General features: G+C 46.3%; 1 protein-coding gene across 1 annotated transcript in view; it reads left to right on the forward strand.

The window, feature by feature from the left end:
* The first annotated feature begins 973 nt into the window (after positions 1 to 973).
* The window catches only part of LOC136515219 (proline-rich receptor-like protein kinase PERK2), a 37,691-nt gene continuing 14,432 nt past the window's right edge, over positions 974 to 24,232 (forward strand). Inside the window, exon 1 of the mRNA XM_066508878.1 lies at positions 974 to 1,322. Coding sequence (XP_066364975.1) covers positions 974 to 1,322 — 349 coding nt within the window. The remainder of the gene's footprint in view (positions 1,323 to 24,232) is intronic.

Here is a 24,232-nt window from a genome sequence, read left to right on the forward strand (position 1 = left end):
CACTAGCAGTTCTCGAGCATACGCAAATGGAACATCATCATTTTCATTATCTTTCATGCCGGTGGTTCACAAAACCGCCTGTATATACCGCCAGTAAAACCCATTTCTATAGAGAGAATTCCCTATGTACCCCTAGAAAAAGTGGTTGTCCCTTCTGTGCTCTCGAAATAATCGTTCGGACTCCTACGCCCGCTTTAAAAGTTAATGGCCAGCTGACAGAAAGGGCACTCATTATCTTTCATGCTGGTGGTTCACAAAACCGCCTGTAAATAAAGATACAAAAACTACCACCAGTAAAACTCATTTCTATAGAGAGAATTCCCTACGTACCCCTAGAAAAAGTGGTTGCCCCTTCTGTGCCCTCGAAATAATCGTTTGGGCTCCTATACCCGCTTTAAAAGTTAATGCCAACTGACGGAAAGGGCACCAAAGGGAAGAAAAAATTTAGAGCGGGCATAGAAGTCCCAATTGGCTGAAAGGGACTTATAATTACAATTGGCAGAATTATAACATATTGATATATTGAGTTATACAAAACTAGTAGTAAATGAAGAGTTGATGTTATGTCTCAAAGATAGAGAGAATTTAGTAAGGACTAATTAAGAAACAAAAAAGGTGGCAAAACACAAAGATGCACTAAACAAATTCCAAAATCGGTCTTCTATTTGAACGTACTTCTGAAAAGCTAAGGAAGCTATAAATGCAAGCTAAAAATATTCAGTAGTGCAATAGAAGTTTTCCATTTGAGCATATATATATTTTTTTTTTGATAAATACAAGAAACTATAAATGCGAGCCAAACATATGTGAGGGACAAATAAAAGCATTCCACTAGTTCGATTGATTTCCATATGCATGCCTTATTTACAAGCCAGGCTCGACTACATATAGAGGGGCCCAACTTCCATCCACCACAATACCCTCCCATCCACATAGATCCACAAAAAGAGAAGAAAAAATTCACAAGCTAGCCATGGCTAGCAGCAAGAATAATATCATCAGAGCGACCACATCACCAATTGTGGTCGTGGTGGCAATGACACTACTGACCACACTTTTGATGATGGAGGCAGATGCACAGCCATACGATGACTCGGCAATGCCACCTGGCATGGTTGGGGATTTGCTGCCACGGGGGAGAGTACCACCCTCTGGGCCTAGCAATCCACCGCCCTTGGTGGCGATGCCACCACCTTGTTTAATACCACCTGTCGGACCTAGGAAGCCTCCTTCCATGGTGGCGATGCCACCTGACGGGGTTGGGGATCTGCTACCACGAGGAAGAGTACCACCCTCCGGGCCTAGCCATCCGCCACCCTTGGTGGAGATGCCACCACAATGGAGGATACCACCCTGTGGGCCTAGCAAATCACCGCCTTCTGGGCATAGAAAGTCACCACCCTCTGGGCATAGAAGGTCACCGTCCACACCACCATGGAGGAGAATACCACCCTCTGGACCAAGCAAGCCACCATCCATGGAGGAAATGATCGACCATAGTAATCATGTGCTCGGTGTGAATGAAAAGCTTGTTGGTAATGGAGGGATGAATACACAAGGATGATGTGGTGTAACTTATAAGCTGGAACCTAAATAATAAGAGCATCTGGGTTGTTTATTTTCATTGAGTTCATGCAGATGGTCAAGGAATGATTCTCTTCTGTACGCAAATGTAACCGAAGTGGCCTACAATAACCTTCAGATAACCTCCATCTCGACCTTGTGTTGTAAGATCCTCTAGTTTCATGCAAACTGACTACAAACAAACAACGCCTATCACTAATAGGCCTGCGAGAAGGCGTAGACAGGTCATGGCCGGGACTGCCTTTGCAAGTCATTTTTTTGGCAACATGGTCCGTATCTAGGAAAATATTTTTTGAAAAAATTTGAAAAACAACCATAAAAAAGTATTTTTTATATTATAAGAGAAACGCGCGGCTATAGATTTGAACTTCCAACATCAAGCCTCACGCAAGCCCCCCTCTACTACTACGTGACAAAGTGTGGGACGCTATTTTTCTATTGACTTTTACAAATCTTGCAGCACATATTTTGATACCTAAATTGTCACACCCGATTTAAAAGACAAAATCAGATGAAGAATCCTATATGTGCCCAGAAATCAATCACACATAAGATGACAATTACATTGTATCAAGCTCAGAGTTTATTACATATCGAATGATAATGCATACATTGGAACAAATAAATTATCAAAGTAGCATAAACTCAAATCTAATCTGAACGTGAGGCCTCCAAGCACCACAGAGACGGTTGACTGGTGAACCACAAGTCTAGTAATCCTTAGGAAACTCTTAATAAGCACCATAATTTGTTACACATCCGGGATTTTTGTTCAAAGTAATAAAAATAAACAAGCATAAGTACATCTCATACTTAACAAATATAATATGGAGTTCACGAGGCTCAAAAGGGCTGAGGCACGGGTTTACTGCAATTAGCTTTTTAATGAGTCAAATTTTAGCATTAGTAGCAACAAGTTTAGCAATGCCCCAATTAATCACATGAATAATGAGATAGCATTTAAAAACATCATCGATCATTTGTCATTATTCCATAAGGAGTCCAGGCCGCTCGTGTCTGTGAGCACGGCTGTTATAACAATTTTTAACATTCTGCAGAGGTTGTACAGCTTTACCCATGAGCCGTGATTTACCCTTTTGCCCGAGGTAGCTAATCTCTTGACCCCACTACCAAGGAAGATCGGTAAGGTTCACTACGAAGTCTTTCAAAGGTTCATCTAAAAAGTTAGGGCCGCTAGGTTTCCGTGGCAAGCAGGTGTAGGAACCCCCTTTCGAATGACACAATACCTTCTCGGCTATACTCATAAGAACAAAGGCTGTCCTATACCCATCTCGTCACGCCCCTTTTGCGCCCTTTCGGGTAACCACTAACAAGCTAGAAAAGTACCTCGTACTTGACTAAAGCCAGAGCCATATAGTACTAATGGTTGTACTGTAAGTACTAGGTGATCACTTACAGATAAGTCCTTAGGAGGACAAGAGCATCATGTATAAGGCCAAATGTTCTCACCCTTTAATTCACGTTGCTAAAAAGCATCTTTTATTTTTCGTTGCATATTCCATTAATCGAGTTACAGTTCATGATCATAATTAATTGAGCACTAGCATCAGCTACCCATATGCAAATTTTCCCAAGGTGTCAAGGAATCAGGATATCAAAATAACTAGGATAAATTTCTATGGGTGTCAAGGTAGACACATGCAAATGATTAAATGTTATTAAGGTAAATAAAACAACAAGGATGATCCCATGCTATACTTGCCTTGCTCAGAGTTTCCTTGCTGGTCCTGGTCTTCAAAATATTGATCCTGCTCACCAAGGTACTGCTCACCGTCTATACTCGATTATACATCAACATACAAGCATCTACGGGTAATCATGCACGAAGCAAATAAGAATTATAATTAGAACAGTACACCAACAGTGGGAAAAGATGTTTAAAGGTTTGTAAAACTATTCTACACATCACTATGAACACGTAGACGCGAATTGCACTCAAATCGGATTTAAAATGGAAAAGGTATGATGATTTAAAGCTCTGGATGGCAGTTTTGTAAATACTACGAACTAATTTTGAATTAAAATAAATCAAAACTGAATTTAAAACCGGCGAGGGACGGTGGGCATAAATATTGAAAAGATCAGGGGTCTGGTAGCAAAATATGCTACGGCTGACAAGCGGGGTCATTTCGACTGTGGGTTGATTACAGTAAAGGAGAGGGTCTCTTTAGTAAAATTGCCACGGCAAAGAGGTATGGCGTGATCTTGGCCATTGATCTGGAGACGGGAGGATGAGATTAGAAGGGGGAGGGAGAGAGAGAAACTTGTCGGCCGGAACAGGGTGGTCGGCATGGCGCGGCCATTACCGGCGGCGAAAGACCTGCCGGCGAGAGCGGAAAGTGACCTACGGGCCATGAGAGACGTCGAGGATAGGCGCAAACAGAGGAGGAGCTTACTGTTGATCCAACAGCGGGGGTTCTCATGGCCGAAGGTGGACCGAAGAGGGGGATTGAGCGGCGAAGGCGAGCAGCTCGACTTGGAGCTCCGGCGAGCTCGAAGGACCTCACAAAGGTCACAGATTTGCGTCACGGAGTGCCTTAGCTGGCGCGGCTCAAAACTACGAAGCCGTGGGAGCAAAACGAGATGAGGGAGGTGTTAGATTGATCTCCAATCCCAAACTAGGCCCAATGGCCCAGTTGGGCCTTTGATCCGCGCCCTGATCGGGGGCGCCCAGCCTACTATGGCTGGAGGGCCCCTGTCACACTACACAATAAATAGAGGTGGGGGCCAGCGGCTCAAGTCACGAGGTTTGCCTAAGCTACAGTTCCCCACCGACAAACCCTAACTCGATCAAAGAGGGGCGCAGCCAGTGACAGGAAGCCACCAGCTGCGCCGTCACCGGTCTTCACCGTCGGTCGCCACCGTGCATCACCGTCACCATCTTCATCGACCGTCGCAGCCCTTGCGCAGACTTCACCGACTCCATGGTGGACGCGAGCAGATCAAAAGCCTACGATGGTCAGTAACCTAGCACTACCTCTCTCTCTCTCTCTAATCTCTGTCTAGTTCATGTACTAGGACATGTTATACATTTACATGATGTACTCGGCTAGATCTATGGCTTTGTGATAAGAATAGTTTCAACAATGGTACCAGAGCCAGTGTTTTCTAGGGTTTTAGATCTAGAACGGGTGAATGATAAAACACAGAGTAGACCCGTTTGGATCTGAGAAAAGAAGAGGGTTTTCCTAACCCTAACCCTAACTGGGTGAAAGAAAGAATAGAAGGAGGGCTCGGTTTCAAGTCCACTCGAAACCGAACCCTAAACCCGAAATCAATTTGGGAAGCAGAAGAACAAAGTGAATCTCTAACTCTAACCCAAAACCCTAGCCCTAGATCCCCAATCGGTTGAATCTAAAAAGAACAAATCAGAAAGGGAAGAAGGGGAAGGGGAGGCCTGCCTCAACCGCTGCTAACACCGCCGTAGTGTGGCTCGCCGACACGTGGGGAGAAGAAGGCCGAGCCGGGGGCGCTGCTCGTCAAGCTCTGGCCAAGGGGGCGCTACAGCCAGACCGATTGACGGTGGCGCTCTCACCCACTGGGGAGCACGCTCGCCGGCGAGGGGGCCAACGATGGTGCCGAGGCTCTGCTCGCCCTCCGTCGTCTGCTTGCTCGGACTCGTCTCGCTGTAGCTACGCTGTGGGGGGAGAAAGGAGCACGGCGAAGAGAGAGAGAAGAGAGAACTAAATGGGTTAGGGTTTCAAGGTCAGCTGCGGCCAGGGGGTTTTGATCCTGTGATATCGATGCTCAGCCGTCGGATGAAAACAGACGCCTCAGATTGATTGGGCTGCCTTTCGGCCCAGGCGGGCAAGTGTGGCAGAACCGCCTAATCTAATGCCTCACAGGAGTGCTCGTCTTCCATTAGACACTAAGCACTCGAGGGAGAACACCAAATTACTCGGTTCCGTCAGGCACACCCTAGGGGAGAACCCGAAAATCCACATTTTTGCCATCAGGATCACAAACGAGAGAATAAAGCTTACAACATCATTAAACCATTTCTTACATCACTTTTAATGCAACATCAGAGTACAATATTTATTATTATAACAGCAGAATGTAATCATGTTATCAGAGTATGAATAATTTAATTGAATAGCGGAATATAAACATGTGATCAGAATTACAACGGAAATAATCATCTATTCATGGCATGATGAAATAGTGATATGTAAACTATGAGAATAGATTATAAACATTCATTTATAAAAACATTTGGTGAGGGTTGTAAATAAAAACTATGATCGCAGCGTAAAGGAATCCTCACTGAGCCCACCAGGAGATATCCACACACAAGAGTTAGCTCTAGCATCCACCTGTCACCTGCAACAGGGGGAATAAAACCCTGAGTACTCAATTATACTCAGCAAGACTTACCCAACAGGAGGAAAGAAAAGACTCCAAGGATATGCAAGGCTATCGGGCTTGTGGGTTTATTGCGTTTGCAGGAAGCATTACTAGGCGTGCGTCCTTATATTGGATTTTTATTAATAGCCGCATTGGTTCATTAACTAACCATTCCATGTAAGCACCTGTGCTACTTTCAAGCAGGTGGTAAGCAATCAAATTTCCTTTGTACATCTCCCATCTTTCATCTTCTAGTTCGTACCGGATCGCCCGGCGATTCGTGAATCAATGCACTAGCTGGGTACCCCGAAAACACACGCCCCACTTGTACCCCAGGCACAAGCAGGACCAACCCATCACTCTCCTATCCCGGGTGTCTAGGTCCCCGTCCAAACTGGGACTCCAAGCCCCCGCCCCTGAGTCTCGGACTCAGTGCGGTGCAAGGACCTCCTCCACCAAAATAAAACCCTGACAGTCGGTCCAGAAAGAGCCGGATCCACGACAAGAGAGCAACAAGTCTTCTAAGCGCCCATACACAAGTATGTGCTCGGGATAATAAGTCTGTGACTTGCCTAGAATCTTATGCAACGATCGGTCCTTAATTGACACAGACAGGAAAAGCAGTGTAACCAAGCCATGCCCCGCGTCCACGGCGACACAACCTCTTACACCCACCAATACCCTAACCATATCCCTGCCCGGTCACCATTTATCATTTCCACCATTTATATTTTCCAAGTGGTAATGATATAGTAACATATTTCCTATAGCTCGCGAGTGACAGGCAATCACTCGACTTCTACCGGAGTCCTGTAGCATAGCATTCTACATGATCCTATCATACTAGTAAGACTCATAGGATAAAGATATATATGCAAGTAGGTTTCATTCAACTCCTGACAACTTAATGCACAAATATAATTTAAACTATAGAAAAGTAGGGGTTATGCACCGGGGCTTGCCTGGGTAAGATATATATTAAAAGTTAGTATTTGCATCTCCTGATCATCCACCATCAACTAAATAGGAAGCCCATTGCCTCATCATCGGATTCCCAATCGTCCTTTGATCGATCTGTTGATCCATCATCGTACCTATATGATATGCATACGATGCAATGCAAAGATATAATTAATCAACGGCAATCGTGACTCGTAAAATACGACGTACGCCTCTCGCATTATCGGGCTAGTTCTAACGACGACCGTACTTAGGCTACATATACACGTTGTCGGATAAGGCGTTATTTCCCAACAATTCTTTTAGTTATATAAACCAAGGTGTTTCTTTATTTCATTCTATAAATTTAATCCTTATTCGAAATAGAGCATCATTAGCTACCTAGCAAACTGATTATTCTGGAGCTGCAAAATTACCATGAGTACCTAATATTGTTAGGAACCTACTATAAAGATTTCAGATTCAACACTATAACCAATTGATCACAACATTTCCTATAAGTTTCTATTTTTATAATGTTAAGTATCTCAAATTAATTATATAGGTCCCAAAAATATTATCAAACTATGTGAACCCAATATACTAACATGTAGAGCATGATTTTAGGAGACTAACAAAACTAGTTTGGCATTTTTATGACTTTTCTATGATTTTCTATGAATTTTACAAGTTTACTTTATAAGCTAAACTATCAAATACTCTAGAAACTAAAGAAGACCGTCAGTCATTAAAACGGCCCAGCGAGCAAGCAGCCCAGGCGGTAGCACCAACCGGCCCAGCGGCCAGCGCAATCGACGGCCCAGCAGTGCGGCCCGCGACCGGCCAGCGGGGCAGCGGCCCAATCAGCCAGCCGTGGCCCAAGCGGGGCGCAGCGCTCGTGGCCTAGTCGTGCGGCCTGTCAGGACGCGGCAACGGCACGGGTGGCCAGCGGTGGCTAGCCCAACAACCGTGCGCGGCAATAGGCCGGCCCAAACGGCTAAGCCCACAGACGCGATGCGTATTTTGCAAAAAGAGCCCTGCACTATTCCCTATTCGCTTCGAGATCCACAATCACTATTCATTCAAGTCACGTATTTGCAAATAAAACCCTGTATAAAACTGTGTCTTGGACTTATACCCTCTTCTACCTTCTCCAAGCAGAGCACGGCATGGGGAGGGGCACGGCGGTCCGGCCGCATGCGCAGCATGGCGAAGACCCGGCAGGAGACCGCAGCACAGACGACGACGGGCCGTGGAGGCGACGTGGTACTACGACAGCGGGGCGTCGGTGCTCACACGGTGTGAGGCGTGGCCACAGCGAGGACGCACGATGCAGGGATGGAACGGCTCCATGGCGGGGCGCTTCGGAGCGTGGCACGGAGGTGGAGGCGTGCGCTTAGCTAGTGGTGAGGGCGAGCCGTACGTCCGCACGACAAGGCCACCGACAGGTGCGATGGAAGCGGTGGTGGATGAGCTCGGGCTCGCAGCACCCATGGCGACAGGCATGCTCATGCGCGGTGGCGACGATGGGGCACGGATACGATGCGACTGCAGCTCTAGCACGACCAAAGGAGGAGCCGCAGCGGCTATGGAGTTGTGCTCGACACGGTCCCGGGCAGTGGCGGGCGCGGGGCGCGATGGTGGTGCGGACACCGGGCAGAGCTTGGCAGGCTTGGCCAAGAGCAGCGGACCCAGCGTGGTAGGGCATGGGCTCAGGCTGGTGTGGGGGAAAGGAGGGTGAGCTGGGGAGGGGCAGCGCTACAGCTAAGTGGCTCGGGGAGGCGAAGCTCACAGCGGACCGCGGGGGCACAAGAAGTTGCGACGGCGGCTGCGGACTATGGTGGCTAGCCATGGCGGGCATGCCCGCCCATGGGGACGGGCCAGCGTCGGTGGGACGCTATGGCTCGGCAGAAGGGCGCCCGGTACTCGCGGTTGTGGTGCCGCATTCATCTCGTATTTTACTTCCAAAGCGGCATGGCTCTGGTGGTGGCAACCGCAGACAGGACAGCGGCCTTACGGGGCTCGGCCAACTATGGCCAACTATGCTAGTTAAGCGAGAGTGTCTGCACGGGTGAGGCCCAGAGGGAACCGGCCATGGGGGCAGCGATGAGACAGCTTGGCCTTGGCAGAACGCGCACTGTGGCAAAGAAACAGCGGCCATGTATCCGACAATGGACGCAGGCAGGGCTTGGCATGACGCGCATGAAAATGGAGTGGTCAACCCCGAGCAGTGCCCTCCGATGGCGCTAGCGGGACAAGCAGGGTAGGGCAGCATGCATTTACTTGCGATACGGTGTGGTCACGTCGGTGGCAAGGTTAAGAGGGCAGCGGTGAGTAAGCCAAAGCGACTGGGACGCTGTCCATTGGGTGCTTGGCTTGGCACAGAGATAGCCCAGACAAGCGAGTACAGATCGAGGCAGCAGTGGCAGGGAGACGTGTGAATTCATGAGTTGGAGCTTTGCTCACTATCGTTTGTTAAAAATGGCATTTAAACATAAGCTCAATATTTAAATTTTTAAAATCTGAGAAACTTGTTTAAGAAATTTTTCTTATGCCTAAATTGTTGTGCTAAACGAGCTCATAACACCAGGTTGTTACAACCCACCCCCCTTAAAAAGAATCTCGTCCCAAGATTCGAAGCAAGAACTAGAAGGGGAAAACACGATTACATTTCGTAGATCAGGGATTACACGAAAGATTACACAACTTCGAATACTAACCACACGGGGATCTAGGGATACAAGGTTAAGAGCAACATACTACAACCGAGACTTAATCCAGAAGTTGGGATAGACGAGGACAATGGAGAATGAATAAGAAGACGATTATCCAACACATGGCGTAGCACCAACAGATCCAGAAACAGTCGACTGAGAAGTAAAACATCGTGAACCCTAAGATTGACTACCAAAAAGGGAACTTGAACTCCTTCACCGAACCAGATCCTTCCTGCTTCTCAGATCACACTATCACCTCAGACTGCCGACTAGCTTCGCAACGATAACTGGATTTCGTAGCTCTGCTGGGAATGTGAGAGGAATGGGGATGAAGAAGAAGAGCAAGGACCAAGGGTATTTATAGCGGCGAACAGAGATGGGATACACAGATGGTGCATGCTGTGGAGATAAGGTCGGAGACATGGTGTGCTTCCTGTGCGAACGGTAGGGGAAAAAAGGAGAGAAAAGGGAGAGGTCCACTCGATGAGGTCAGCATGCGGGCGGACGTGTCACCAAAAGAACAAAAAGAGAGGGAAGGGGGGTCCGGTACGAGGGACGAGGCGTGAGAGTCGAGAGCTGTCTGGATGCTGGGAAAAGGAGAAATGCACAATGCACAAAGACGGCGAGCACGACACGATGCTGAGGCCACACGAAAACAGGGTGCTACAGGTCCTGACACAGATGGCTTTCATAGGGCACGCGGCGAAATGACCCAGCTTGCGAAGTGCAGTCAACTAAGCACAGGGCTTGGGACAAGACGTCCACTTAGACTTTTACGACTACCCACGGCTAACCTTCCTTACTATTCTTTTTCTTCCCTTTTCCCGACCACATCCGTCTTTCATGTAGACTGAGACCATATCATACTTTCTTCCTCCAAAACCACCTCCTCTTGCTTACCTTGAAAGAACACTATGTCATCAACCCGTTGTGGATTTCCCATTTGAACACCTGAACATTTCCAAGGAGAAAATTTTTAAAACAAAATGGTACGGTGATGTAACTTGGTAAAGGTACTTGGTCAACAACCTCGATACCAGCGCGTGCCGAGCAGCGTCACATGTGGCAGTTGTTCCACAGGGAGCCCTCGGTTTCATCGCGGCACCATAAGCTATTAACCAAGCAACTACTACCAACTTACATGTCATGAAGGCGGTAGGGTCATAGACCATAGAGTAAGAGGGGTATTGCAAGGAAAAATTCAAATACAAGGGTTCCCTTCACAACAAGGGACAAGGAATTCAAATCCAATGTCGGATTTGTTTTAAAGAGATTCAAGTGTTCTATTGGGACATCCACAATTAGCCGATACAATGTCCAATGTTCTCCAATCATGACTGTTTTGCTGATCTCTAAATGGCAACTTTTCTTGTAACTCACTTGATATTACTCTTGAAAACTTTAAGCACGTCTAACAAAACTTAAGGTAGAGGAATGCAATAAACACAGCGAAATAAAATGCATGTTCCAACGGTCTTATACGGGTACATCATATAGGCAACCAGTCTCCCATTCATGACATAGCATTCACCTACGATCGGACGATCTCAACAACTACGGATGACAACAACGGCAAGAATACAATACCAGAGGACAGTGACGAAAAACACTACTACTATGGGTACATCATCACAAGGCAACTAATCTACATCTTCTCATGGCAATGGCTGAGTGAGAGGAATCAAGGCTCGACTTCTGACACTTTCGAGGGTGGGGGTGCTGGCGGTGCTGCAACACCAGTTCTTCTTCTTTCTGACGGGGGATAGGGATCCCTTCTAAGATTGGGGCATCCTACCTTTCAGCTGCCAATGTTCTCTGCTTAGCCCTGGTGACAAGATAGGCCACCCGCAACTGATGGACATGCCGATCTTCAGCCTCCTTTAGGGCCTCCGACATGGCAGTCTCCTAGTTCTCAGCAGCTGCAGCACTGGCATGTGCTTCGGCGAGCTGCACCTGGAGCATCCGATTGAAGATCTCGGCTTCCTCAGCTCGATGGAGGCAGCTCCTCAGTACCAAGGATTGACGGTCGTACTACTCATCTAGAGCGAGCAGATACGTGGTCAAGTGCACCACGGTTGGACGATCCTCTTGCGCATCCCACCCTTGCAGAGCCTCCATGTGAGCCTTCCATGCCCGCCGATTCTTATCCAACGGTGGAAAGAACCGCATGGGGGTACGAGTAATGGGCTCCTCATAGATTTGGCAGAGGTACCGTAAGGCTTTGTAGGCCACAACCTGGTAGGTGTCGATGAAGCGAAACTCAGTTGCGGTCACACTCTAGGCTTCAGTGAGGTCGGGGAACTCTTCACTCTTCCCAATGTAGACGGTAACCTCACACCGCTCGGTGCCATGCTCCTCATACTCACGGCCCTCATACTCGGGATGATCTTTGACTCTAAGCTTTTGCAAGGTGGCATGCAGGATTTTGGGAAAACCCTCAATGTTCAGGCAATAGGTACTAACCCAGGCTCCTGCCATCTCTGGCAGTGGTTGCAAGGAAGGCTGAGCAAAAGGCTGGCTCAAGGAAAAGCTAAGCGAGCTAAAGTGCATCGAGTGGTGATGCCAATAGCTAAGTCAGGCTCTACTTATAAAGGCGAAACGCTCAGTGGTCCTGGCATGGTTCACTAGGGTTCCCGCGCGGGGTCACTACGACGAATCGACCAATTTTCGTGTGTTCAAGGCGAGCGACGTGTGATGCCATTACTGACTAGTACGACTATAGGGCAGCGGTCCAACAAGACCGTAGACAGGGGTACGGGCAGACGTGGGTCACGATCAGTGCGAACCACGGACAAACGCGAAACACGAAGCCATAGTGCAGACCTAACTCTAGAATAGGAACAAGTTAGTCATGCACAATACGACGCGCGCGACACCTATGGATGGCGTATCTACCAGCAATACAAGCGCTACAATGCACAAACAGGATATGCATGAATGCACGTCCTATACGTCCTTCCACTGTTGCCAACATATAGGGCAACCATTCTTAGATTTTTGGCACATCGTTCTCTCCCTGTAGCTAGTCGATACTATCGGACTATGCTCGAGTCAGTGTACCTGTAGAAAACTTGATTAAGCCTATCTAAGTTAGCTGAGTGCCATCTATCCTGGATACGTAACCATAGTAATAGGGCTACTTATATAACTTCGCATACAAACGCCCTAACTTTTTAAAAAGAGTTTGTTGTCAAATTTTAGTTTAAAAAAGGTTTTCGAAGCCTTATTTCCTCATTTGCGCTCTGATACCACCTGTGGCAGAACCGCCTAATCTAATGTCTCATAGGAGTGCTCGTCTTCCATTAGACACTAAGCACTCGAGGGAGAACACCAAATTACTCGGTTCCGTCGGGCACACCCCAGGGGAGAACCCGAAAATCCACATTTTTGCCATCAGGATCACAAACGAGAGAATAAAGCTTACAACATCATTAAACCATTTCTTACATCACTTTTAATGCAACATCAGAGTACAATATTTATTATTATAACAGCGGAATGTAATCATGTTATCAGAGTATGAACAATTTAATTGAATAGCGGAATATAAACATGTGATCAAAATTATAGCGGAAATAATCATCTATTCATGGCATGACAAAACAGTGATATGTAAACTATGAGAACAGATTATAAACTTTCATTTATAAAAACATTTGGTGAGGGTTGTAAATAAAAACTACGATCGCAGCATAAAGGAATCCTCGCTGAGCCCACCAGGAGATATCCACACACAAGAGTTAGCTCTAGCATCCACCTGTCACCTGCAACAGGGGGAATAAAACCATGAGTACTCAATTGTACTCAGCAAGACTTACCCGAACAGGAGGAAAGAAAAGACTCCAAGGATATGCAAGGCTATCTGGCTTGTGGGTTTATTGTATTTGCAGGAAGCATTACTAGGCGTGCATCCTTATATTGGATTTTTATTAATACCCGCATTGGTTCATTAACTAACCATTCTATGTAAGCACCTATGCTACTTTGAAGCAGGTGGTAAGCAATCAGATTTCCTTTATCCATCTCCCTTCTTTCATCTTCCAGTTCTTACTACGATGCTAAACCGTAGACAAGCCGTACCGGATCGCCCGGCGATTCGCGAATCAATGCCCCCAGCTGGGTACCCCAAAAACACACGCCCCGCTTGTACCCCAGGCACAAGCAGGACCAACCCATCACTCTCCTATCCCGAGTGTCTAGGTCCCTGTCCAAACTGGGACTCCAAGCCCCCACCCCTGAGTCCCGGACTCAGTGCGGTGCAAGGACCTCCTCCACCAAAATAAAACCCTGATAGTCGGTCCGGAAAGAGCCGGATCCATGATAAGAGAGCAACAAGTCTTCCAAGCGCCCATACACAAGTATGTGCTCAGGATAATAAGTCTGTGACTTGCCTAGAATCTTATGCAACAATCGGTCCTTAATTGACACAGACAGGAAAAGCAGTGTAACCAAGCCATGCCCCGCGTCCATGGCGACACAACCTCTTACACCCACCAATACCCAAACCATATCCCTGCCCAGTCACCATTTATCATTTCCACCATTTATATTTTCCAAGTGGTAATGATATAGTAACATATTTCCTATAGCTCACGAGTGATAGGCAATCACTCGACTTCTACCGGAGTCCTGTAGCATAGCATTCTACACGATCCTGTCATACTAGTAAGACTCATAGGATAAAGATATATATGTAAGTGGGTTTCATTCAACTCCTGACAACTTAATGCACAAATATAATTTAAACTGCAGAAAAGTAGGGGTTATGCACCGGGGCTTGCCTGGGTAAGATATATATTAAAAGTTAGTATCTGCATCTCCCGATCATCCACCATCAACTGAATAGGAAGCCCATTGCCTCATCATCAGATTCCCAATCATCCTTCGATCGATCCGTTGATCCATCATCGTACCTATATGATATGCATACGATGCAATGCAAAGATATAATTAATCAACGGCAATCGTGACTCGTAAAATACGACGTACGCCTCTCATGTAATCGAGCTAGTTCTAACGACGACCGTACTTAGGCTACATATACACGTTGTCGGATAAGGCATTATTTTCCAACAATTCTTTTAGTTATATAAACCAAGGTGTTTCTTTATTTCATTCTATCGATTTAATCCTTATTTGAAATATAGCATCTTTAGCGACCTAGCAAACTGATTATTCTAGAGCTGCAAAATTACCATGAGTACCTAATATTATTAGGAACCTACTGTAAAGATTTTAGATTCAACACTCTAACCAATTGATCACAACAATTCCTATAAGTTTCTATTTTTATAATGTTAAGTATCTCAATTTAATTATATAGGTACCAACCGGCCCAGCAGCCAGCGCAACCGGTGGCCCAACAGTGCGGCCCGCGACCGGCCAGCAGGGCAGCGGCCCAATCAGCCGGCCGTGGCCCAGGCGGGGCGCAGCGCTCGCGGCCCAGTCGCGCGGCCTGTTAGGACGCGGCAACGGCACGGGCGGCCAGCGGTGGCCAGCCCAGCAACCGTGCGCGGCAACAGGCCGGCCCAAATAGCCAAGCCCACAAACGCGATGCATATTTTGCAAAAAGAGCCCCGCACTATTCCCTATTCGCTCCGAGATCCACAATCACTATTCATTCAAGTCACGTATTTGCAAATAAAACCCTGTATAAAACTGCGTCTTGGAGTTATACCCTCTTCTACCTTCTCCAAGCAGAGCACAGCATGGGGAGGGGCACGGCGGTCCGGCCGCACGCGCAGCACGGCGAAGACCCGGCAAGAGACCACGGCACAGATGACGGCGGGCCATGGAGGCGGTGTGGTACTGTGACAGCGAGGCGTCGGCGCTCACGCGGTGTGAGGCGTGGCCATAGTGAGGACGCGCGATGCGGGGACAAAATGGCTCCACGGTGGGGCACTTCGGAGCGCAGCACGGAGGTGGAGGCGTGCGCTTAGCTAGTGGTGAGGGCGAGCCATACGTCCGTACGACAAGGCCACCGATAGGTGCGATGAAAGCGGTGGTGGACGAGCTCGGGCTCGCAGCACCCATGGCGACAGGCGTGCTCGCGCGTGGTGGCGATGATGGGGCGTGGATGCGATGCAACTGCAGCTCCAGCACGGCCAAAGGAGGAGCCACAGCGGCTGTGGAGTTGTGCTCAACATGGTCCCAGGCAGTGGCGGGCACAGGGCGCGATGGTGGTATGGACACCGGGCATAGCTCGGCAGGCTCGACCAAGAGCAGCGGACCCAGCGTGGCAGGGCACGGGCTCAGGCTAGTGCAGGGGAAAGGAGGGTGAGCTGGGGAGGGGCAGCACTGCAGCTAAGTGGCTCGGGGAGGCAAAGCTCATAGCGGACCACGGGGGCACGAGAAGTTGCAACGGCGGCCGCGGACGATGGTGGCTGGCCATGGCGGGCGCGCCCGCCCGTGGGGACGGGCCAGCGTTGGTGAGATGCTGTAGCTCGGCAGAAGGGCGCCCGATACTCACGGTCGTGGTGCCGCATTCATTTCGTATTTTACTTCTAAAGCGGCGTGGCTCCAGTGGTGGCAACCGCAGATGGGACAGCGGCCTTACAGGCTCGGCCAACTATGCTAGTTAAGCGAGAGCATCTACATGGGTGAGGCCCAGAGGGAACCGGCCGTGGGGGCAGTGATGAGATGGCTCGGCCTTGGCAGAACGCGGACTGCGGCAAAGAAACAGCGGCCATGTAACCAACAACGGAGGCAGGCAGGGCTTGGCATGACGCGCATGAAAATGGAGTGGTCTACCCTGAGCAGTGCCCTCCGATGGCGCTAGCGGGACAAGCAAGGCAGGGCGGCATGCATTTACTTGCGATAGGGTGTGGTCGCGTCGGTGGCAAGGTTAAGAGGGCAGCGGTGAGTAAGCCAAAGCGACTGGGACACTGTCCATCGGGTGCTTGGCTCGGCACAGAGATAGCCCAGACAAGCGAGCACAGATCGAGACAGTAGTGGCATGGAGACGTGTGAATTCGTGAGTTGGAGCTTTGCTCACTATCGTTTGTTAAAAATGGCATTTTAGACATAAGCTCAATATTTAAATTTTTAAAATCCGAGAAACTTGTTTAGGAAATTTTTCTTATGCCTAAATTGCTGTGCTAAATGAGCTCGTAACACCGGGGTGTTACAGCAAGGGCGCGAGGCCGAATTCTCGGCCCAACCCCAGGTTGCGGCCTGGGCGCGGGCGGCCGTGGGTCGTGGGCCGCTTCTGCTGCTATGGGCCGAAATGGCCACAACACAGTGAAACATAATATTTTTTCGTTTTATTTTTTCTAGAAACTTTTTGATACATATTTGATGAATTTCAATTGAATTTTGATGTCCGACTCTGCACAATTTTGATTCAATGACAATTTTGTTCAGAGAAAAGTACAGTTCTATAAAGTTTATGGAAAAATAATAATGAGAATATTTACGCTTTCCGCTACGTATTTAAAGTTGTTATTTTCATTATTAAATTCGAACCAACGGGAAAATTTAATTTTGAAAAATGGATATGTTTTTAGTTAATTATAATATTGTTATTATTCTGACCAACGTTGATTAATGGCAATATTATGATGTTTTGTCATGCATTAATTCTATTTCTGCCCAACGGTGATGTAGAATTAGTGTAGAGGACAATTGTATGTTTTAATTTTGACCAACGTTGGAACTAAGGCATGCAATTGTTATTGTTATTATTTATGTTCTCACTCTATATGAATTGTGTTTTCAGGCGGATACAACTTAATGGGTTGTATCAAAGAGATCCCCACTCTCAAAGGTGATAACTACACGGAGTGGAAGAAAAGGTTTGACCTGGCCTTCATCTTGGTTAAGGTGGACTGGGTAGTCACCTCACCGTGTCCCACTGAGCTTGTGGCACCGGTGAGGGAGACAAATGAGGCTGATGCCGCTTAGGCAACCAGAGAAAGGGATTTTGCATCCTAAAAGGTGTCCTATGAATTTGAGCATAGGAAGTGGGTCACTGCCAACAAGAAATGTATGGCTGTGATAAAGAACACGACTAAGCCTACAATTGTGAGCTCAATTCCAGAGTGTGACACCGTCACCGAGTACCTCGATAGAATAAAGAGTCAGTTCACTGGCTCTTCAAAGACATATGCTACCCAACTGATAAAGCAGCTGGTGACAGAGAGGTACTCTGGAAATGGTGGCATAAGAGAGCACATACTAAGGATGAGCAATTTGGCAACCAAGTTAAAACCAATGGATCTGGCTCTCAAGGAAGAGTTCCTTATCCATCTGATTTTTTGCTTCTTTGCCAAAGGAATTTGACACTTTTGTTGTCGATTACAACATACAGCCCAAGAAATGGGACTTAGAGAGGCTCATGGCTATGTGTGTGCAAGAGGTGGAGAGAATGAAAGCTGCCAATGTTTACACTATCAATTATGTGAAAGACAACAAGAAAAAGAATAATAATGCTAACTCCTCCTCAAAGCCAAACGAAAAGGGTCCCATGCTGCATCAGCCTCAGTAGAACAAGTTCATAGTAGAGAAAGACCAGTGTCTCTATTGCAAGAAGACGGGACATTATAAAAAAGATTGTCTCGATTACTTAAAGATGATCATGGCAAAGATAGGTGAGAACATTATTACGTTCATAAATGAATCCCTGTATGTACAGTATTCGAAATCTACTTGGTGGATTGACTCAGGTGCAACTATTCATTTTGCTAATTCTTTATAGGGATTCCATTCGATGAGGACTATGCAAAGAAGAGAAAGACACGTTAAAGTTGCAAATGGAGTCCGAGCAGATGTTGAAGCCGTTGGCGATCTTTCTCTAGAGCTTATTGATGGTTTCACACTTTTACTTAGAGATGTACTTTATGTTCCCTCCCTACAAAGAAACTTGATTAGTGTTTCATGCTTGGACAATGATGGATATGATTGCCATTTTGGAAATGGCAAATGTAAGATAACATTTAATAATTCATGTGTTGGTATTGTTATCTTACAAAATGAGCTTTCTTTGTTATCACTACGTGATGATGTGAATGTTGTATGCGATGATGGGAACGTTGCGTGTGACAATGAGAATGTATCCTCATCTGCGGATGTAAACAGAAAATGAAAGAGAGCTCACGATGCGATGTCGAAATTATGGCACTGTCGTTTATGCCATATTTTGAGGGGGAGAATAGAAAGACTAGTTAAGAATGATATTCTTCCTCCACTAGAGTTCTCAGATTTAGAACAATACAGAGAATGCATAAAACGAAAGTATGTAAAGAAAATGAAGAAAGATGCCAAACGAAGCGCATGAATTTTACAGATTGTTCACATGGACATCTGTGGTCCGTTTCCTGTAAAGAGTGTGGATGGTTATGATTCGTTCATAACATTCATAGATAATTACTCCTGTTATGGCTACATTTATCTAATCAAAGAAAGAACAGAAGCATTGGATAAATTTAAGATATTTAAGGCAGAAGTTGAAAACCAACACAATTTAAAGATTAAGATAGTCAGGTCCGACCGTGGGGGGAGTACTACGGTCGGCATACCCCATATGGCCAAGTTCCTAGACCTTTTACAAGGTTCTTACAGTAGAATGGCATAGTAACCCAGTATTCTACACTGGGCGAACCTCAGCAGAATGGAGTAGCTGAAAGACGCAATCGTACCCTGATGGATATGGTGTGCAATATGATAAGTTACTCCACCTTACCATTGATCTTGTGGATGGAGGCGTTAAAAACTGCCATTCATATTCTCAATAGAGTACCAAGTAAGTCGGTGCCCAAAACACCGTATGAGTTGTGGACAGGAAGAGTACCCTCACTAAACCACTTACGTGTGTGGGGGAGTCCTGCTGAGGCTAAAATATTTAACCCAAACATTGGGAAACTAGATCCCAAAATAGTAAGTTACCATTTCATTGGCTACCCAAAAAAGTCAAAAGGTTTTCGTTTCTACTGTCCAGACAGACATACAAAGTTTGTGGAAACGAGACACCCTGTCTTCCTAGAGGATGAAATGATGAGGGGGAGCATGGTAGCTCGAGAAATTGACCTTGAAGAGAAGCGGGTGTATGCGCCCACTCCAATGATTCATGAGCCATTTTTCTCACTACCTGCTGTCGCTGCACCAATAGTGCAAGATACTGTGGTGCCAGCACCTGTTGTTATTACGCCTGTGGCAACAATGAATGACGATGAGGAACCTATTCTTTAGGATCCTGTAGAACCTATTGCCACACATGAGGGCGAGCAACAACAGACTCAAATAGAAGATGTGCCAAATGTGGAGGCCCCTAGAAGGTCTCAAAGAGTTAGAAAATCAGCTATTCCTGCTGACTATGGAGTATACAACACTGAGGAATTTCAAATGGAGGATGATCCCACCTCATTTGAAGAAGCCATGAGAAGTGATCATTCATCAAAGTGGCTTGAGGCCATGGAAGATGAAATGAAATCTATAAATGCCAATAAAGTTTGGGGCTTGGAAATAATTCCTAAAGGAGCCAAAACAGTAGGCTGTAAATGGGTCTACAAAACAAACTTGACTCTCAAGGGAATATAGAGAGATATAAAGCGCGACTTGTGGCAAAAGGCTTTACGCAAAGAGAAGGGATTGATTACAATGAGACCTTTTCTCCAGTCTCATGTAAGGATTCCTTCAGAATCATAATGGCATTGGTGGCACATTATGATTTAGAATTACATCAGATGGATGTAAAGACGGCATTTCTCAACGGGGACTTGGAGGAAAATGTTTACATGGCACAACCAAAAGGTTTTGTCATGGAAGGAAAAGAACGAATGGGATGTCGCCTAAAGAAATCCATTTATGGATTAAAACAAGCTTCAAGACAGTGGTACTTGAAGTTTGATCAGACAATAAGGAATTTTGGGTTTAAAGAGAATGTTGAGGACAATTGTGTCTATGCAAAGTTTAAGAATGGGAAGTTTATCTTCCTTGTCTTGTATGTGGACGACATCTTACTTGCTAGTAGTGATGTGAGTCTACTACTAGAGACAAAAAAAGTTTTTGTCCTCAAAATTTGATATGAAAGATCTTGGTGAAGCCTCGTTCGTTCTAGGGGTCGAGATTCACCGAGATAGAAGTAAAGGGGTATTAGGACAGTCACAAAAGGCATACATAGAAAGGATCTTAAAGAAATTCCGTATGCACAAATGTAGTCCCTCACCTGCTCCTATAGTCAAGGGTGACAGATATGGGGATTTTCAATGCCCTAGGAACCAATATGAGATCGATCAAATGAAAGCGGTTCCATATGCTCAAGCTGTCAGAAGCTTGCAATATTCTCAAGTATGTACACGCCCTGACTTGGCATTTGTTACCGGGTTACTTGGCAAATTCCAGTGCAATCCTAGAACAGAACACTAGAAATTTGTAAAGAAAGTCTTGCATTATTTGCAAGGAACGAAAGGCCTCATGATGACGTATAGAAGATCTGATTCACTCCATATAGTGGGATATTCATATTCTGATTATGCGGAAGATGATAGAAAATCCACGTCTGGATATGTATTCACTCTCGCAGGGGAGCTATTTCATGGAAAAGCTCAAAGCAAACCGTCACTACATCATCCACAATGTATGTCGAGTTTGTAGCGTGTTATGAGGCAACGGGGCAGGTGAACTGGCTAAACAAGTTCATACCCGGTTTGAAGGTGGTTGACGACATCTATAGACCACTTAAGTTATACTACGATAATAATCTGGCAGTACAGTATGCTCACAACAATAAGTCAAATAGTGCTACCAAACACATTGACATAAAGTATTATGTTGTGGAAGATAAAGTCCGAGATCATGTCATAAGTCTTGAGCATATAAGTACCGAAAAGATGCTCGTGGATCCGCTTACAAAAGGCTTACCACCCAACGTGTTTAGAAAACATGTAGCCGACATAGGTTTAAGGGAAAGCCTATAATTCCTGGGCAAAAGAAGGCCCAAAGTTAAGTATCTATTTCAGAATAGAGTGGTGTGTTGTAGCTGTTAAATCTATCGGCAATTGACCGTGATGATAAAACATGCTCTATGCGCTAATCTGTAATGGAATGAACAAAAGTAAATGATATGAAATTGAAAGATGGTAGGAGATCAAGGGCGAGATTGTTAGATTGATCTCCAATCCCAAACTAGGCCCAATGGCCCAGTTGGGCCTTTGATCCACGCCCTGATCGGGGGTGCCCAACCCACTATGGCTAGAGGCCCCTGTCACACTACGCAATAAATAGAGGTGGGGGCCGGCGGCTCAAGTCATGAGGTTTGCCTGAGCTACAGTTCCCCACCGACAAACCCTAACCCAATTAGAGAGGGGCGTAGCCAGTGATGGGAAGCCACCAGCTGCGCCGTCCCCGGTCTTCACCGCCGGTCGCCACCGCGCATCACCGTCACCATCTTCACCGACCGTCGTAGCCTTTGTGCAGACTTCACCGACTCCATGGCGGACATGAGCGGATCGAAAGCCTACGATGGTCGGTAACCTAGCACTACCTCTCTCTCTAATCTCTGTCTAGTTCATGTACTAGGACATGTTATACATTTACATGATGTACCCGGCTAGATCTATGGCTTTGTGATAAGAATAGTTTCAATAGGAGGTGGCTGGACTCGGGAGGTCGACGGCGGCGGATTGGTTTGCGGCGGCGCTGCGGCTGATGGCGCTGTAGGGCGAGAGAGAGCGCAGGAGCGGTCGATTGGAGGTGGAGCGAGTCCACGAGGCCACGAGCCACTGAAGTGAGCAGAGGAGTGGGAGGGACGAGTGGAGGAGCTTGGTCGCGAGCTCGGCTCGATGTCGGCGGATTCAGCGCGCACGGAATGAGGTCGCGGTGGCTGCGGTTGGTGTGCGGGTGCGGTAGACGCGGAAGGGCTTAGCCTGTGGCCTGGCTTGGTCAGAGTGCTCAGTCCTCGTGGACGAGTGGCCATGGCGGATCGTGATAGTGAAGAGGGAGCCGGAGGTAGAGGAAAGCGCCGATAGGTGGGACCTAGGCGTCGGTGAGAGAGACGCGGGGCCGAGCCGTCAGCTGTACAGAGAGAGGGAGGGAGGTGAGGCGTGTTGGGCCTCAATTCTTGCTGGGCCGGCCTAATGGAGGGAGAGAGCGCCCACGCGTGCTGCGCTTCCGCTGCGGAAGTGGGCTTCGGCCCAGGGAATGAAGGAGAGCATGGGGAGGGGAGTGGGCTGCGGGAGCTGCCGGCTAGGCCTGCAGGCCAGATTGGGAGAGAGGGAAAAAGAGGGAAAGGAATACCCTTTTCTTTTTCCTAAACAAATTTTCAAAGATGTTTTCAATTAGATTTTGAATCCTTTTCAGTTTTGGTAAAAATCACACAGTACAAAAACTCAAATGCACTAGCATGAATGCAGAGACATGTGTCTAGCCTTATGATTGATTTTAATTAAGCAAAAATTTATTATTTCCTACATTTGAATGCACATATAATTACATAATTAAATCAATTTAATCTATTTTTGAAAAGAGGCAAAATTTAGGGTTTTACATAAATGTTTTAAATTAAAAAAGAGTAAAATGTAAATTTTTGAATCTCATCAAGTATAGCATGTCTCTCCATCCGAGGTCATTTGAAAAATAAAAAATGATTTTGAAATCTTGAGAACTTAAGACATAACTCCAAGATACTAAATAATTGCAGATGGATCAACTACAAAAGTTGTAGATATTTTTTAGTTCTACAACCTTGATAAAGTTTGTCTTCATCGACTTGACTTCAAAAAATTATGATTTTTTGTACTGCACCTATTTTTAGAGGCGAGCTACATTATTAACCGTCTCTAGAAATCAATTTCTAGAGGTACGTGGTGTTTTCAACCGCCTATAAAATGTCTTTATTTTTAGAAGTGGTTGGAAACTCTAACCTCTTCTAGAAATAAGATTTCTAGAGACACCTGGTATTGTCAATTGTATCTGAACATAGAGGACATTTCTAAGGGCGCACGAAAAACATGAACCGTATCTACAAATCAATTTTCAGAAGTGGGTTGTCTCTATAAATAATTTTAGAGACGGTTTTTTGATTGAACCGTCGCCGTACATCATTCAGGTGCCCTCCGGCTGCCTTGGATTTCCCTACCACCACCGTGCGTCACCGCCAAAGACATACTGGCCCACGGCGCCAAGTAATTATTGATTGATTCATAGGAATGTTATGTTAGGCCGAGATAGACCGGATTTAACTTTTTGATGAGGCAGAATACTTTTTTAGTTTATTATGCTCATATGATCAAATAAATTAGTCGCCCCAAATAGATATGAACGTTGTGTATCTCACTGCTGCCAGGAAACGAAACAATTCAAATCAACAAAACATTAACAGAGAGACGATCATCTTAGTTATTATTGTCTTTGTTAAGAGTTAACGGAGGCAGGCGTCTTAGGACTGCCGCCTCCCACTACCAAAGAAATTATTATTTGTAGACGGTCGTCGGTTTTTATTAACGGAGGCGAGACAAGCATCTTAAAACATCCCCTCCATTAATGCCATTTATGTAGACGGGCAGTTTAACATGCCCGCCTCCGTTAATGGTCTAAAAAACCCAAAAAACAAAAAAAATTGTGACCTCAAGAAATTAAACCCGTGACCTTGATGATTCAATGTTCGTGAGCCAATCACCAATAATATAGGC

This window comes from Miscanthus floridulus, chromosome 17 (assembly GCF_019320115.1).
Source record: "Miscanthus floridulus cultivar M001 chromosome 17, ASM1932011v1, whole genome shotgun sequence".
NCBI classification, from domain to species: Eukaryota; Viridiplantae; Streptophyta; class Magnoliopsida; order Poales; family Poaceae; genus Miscanthus; species Miscanthus floridulus.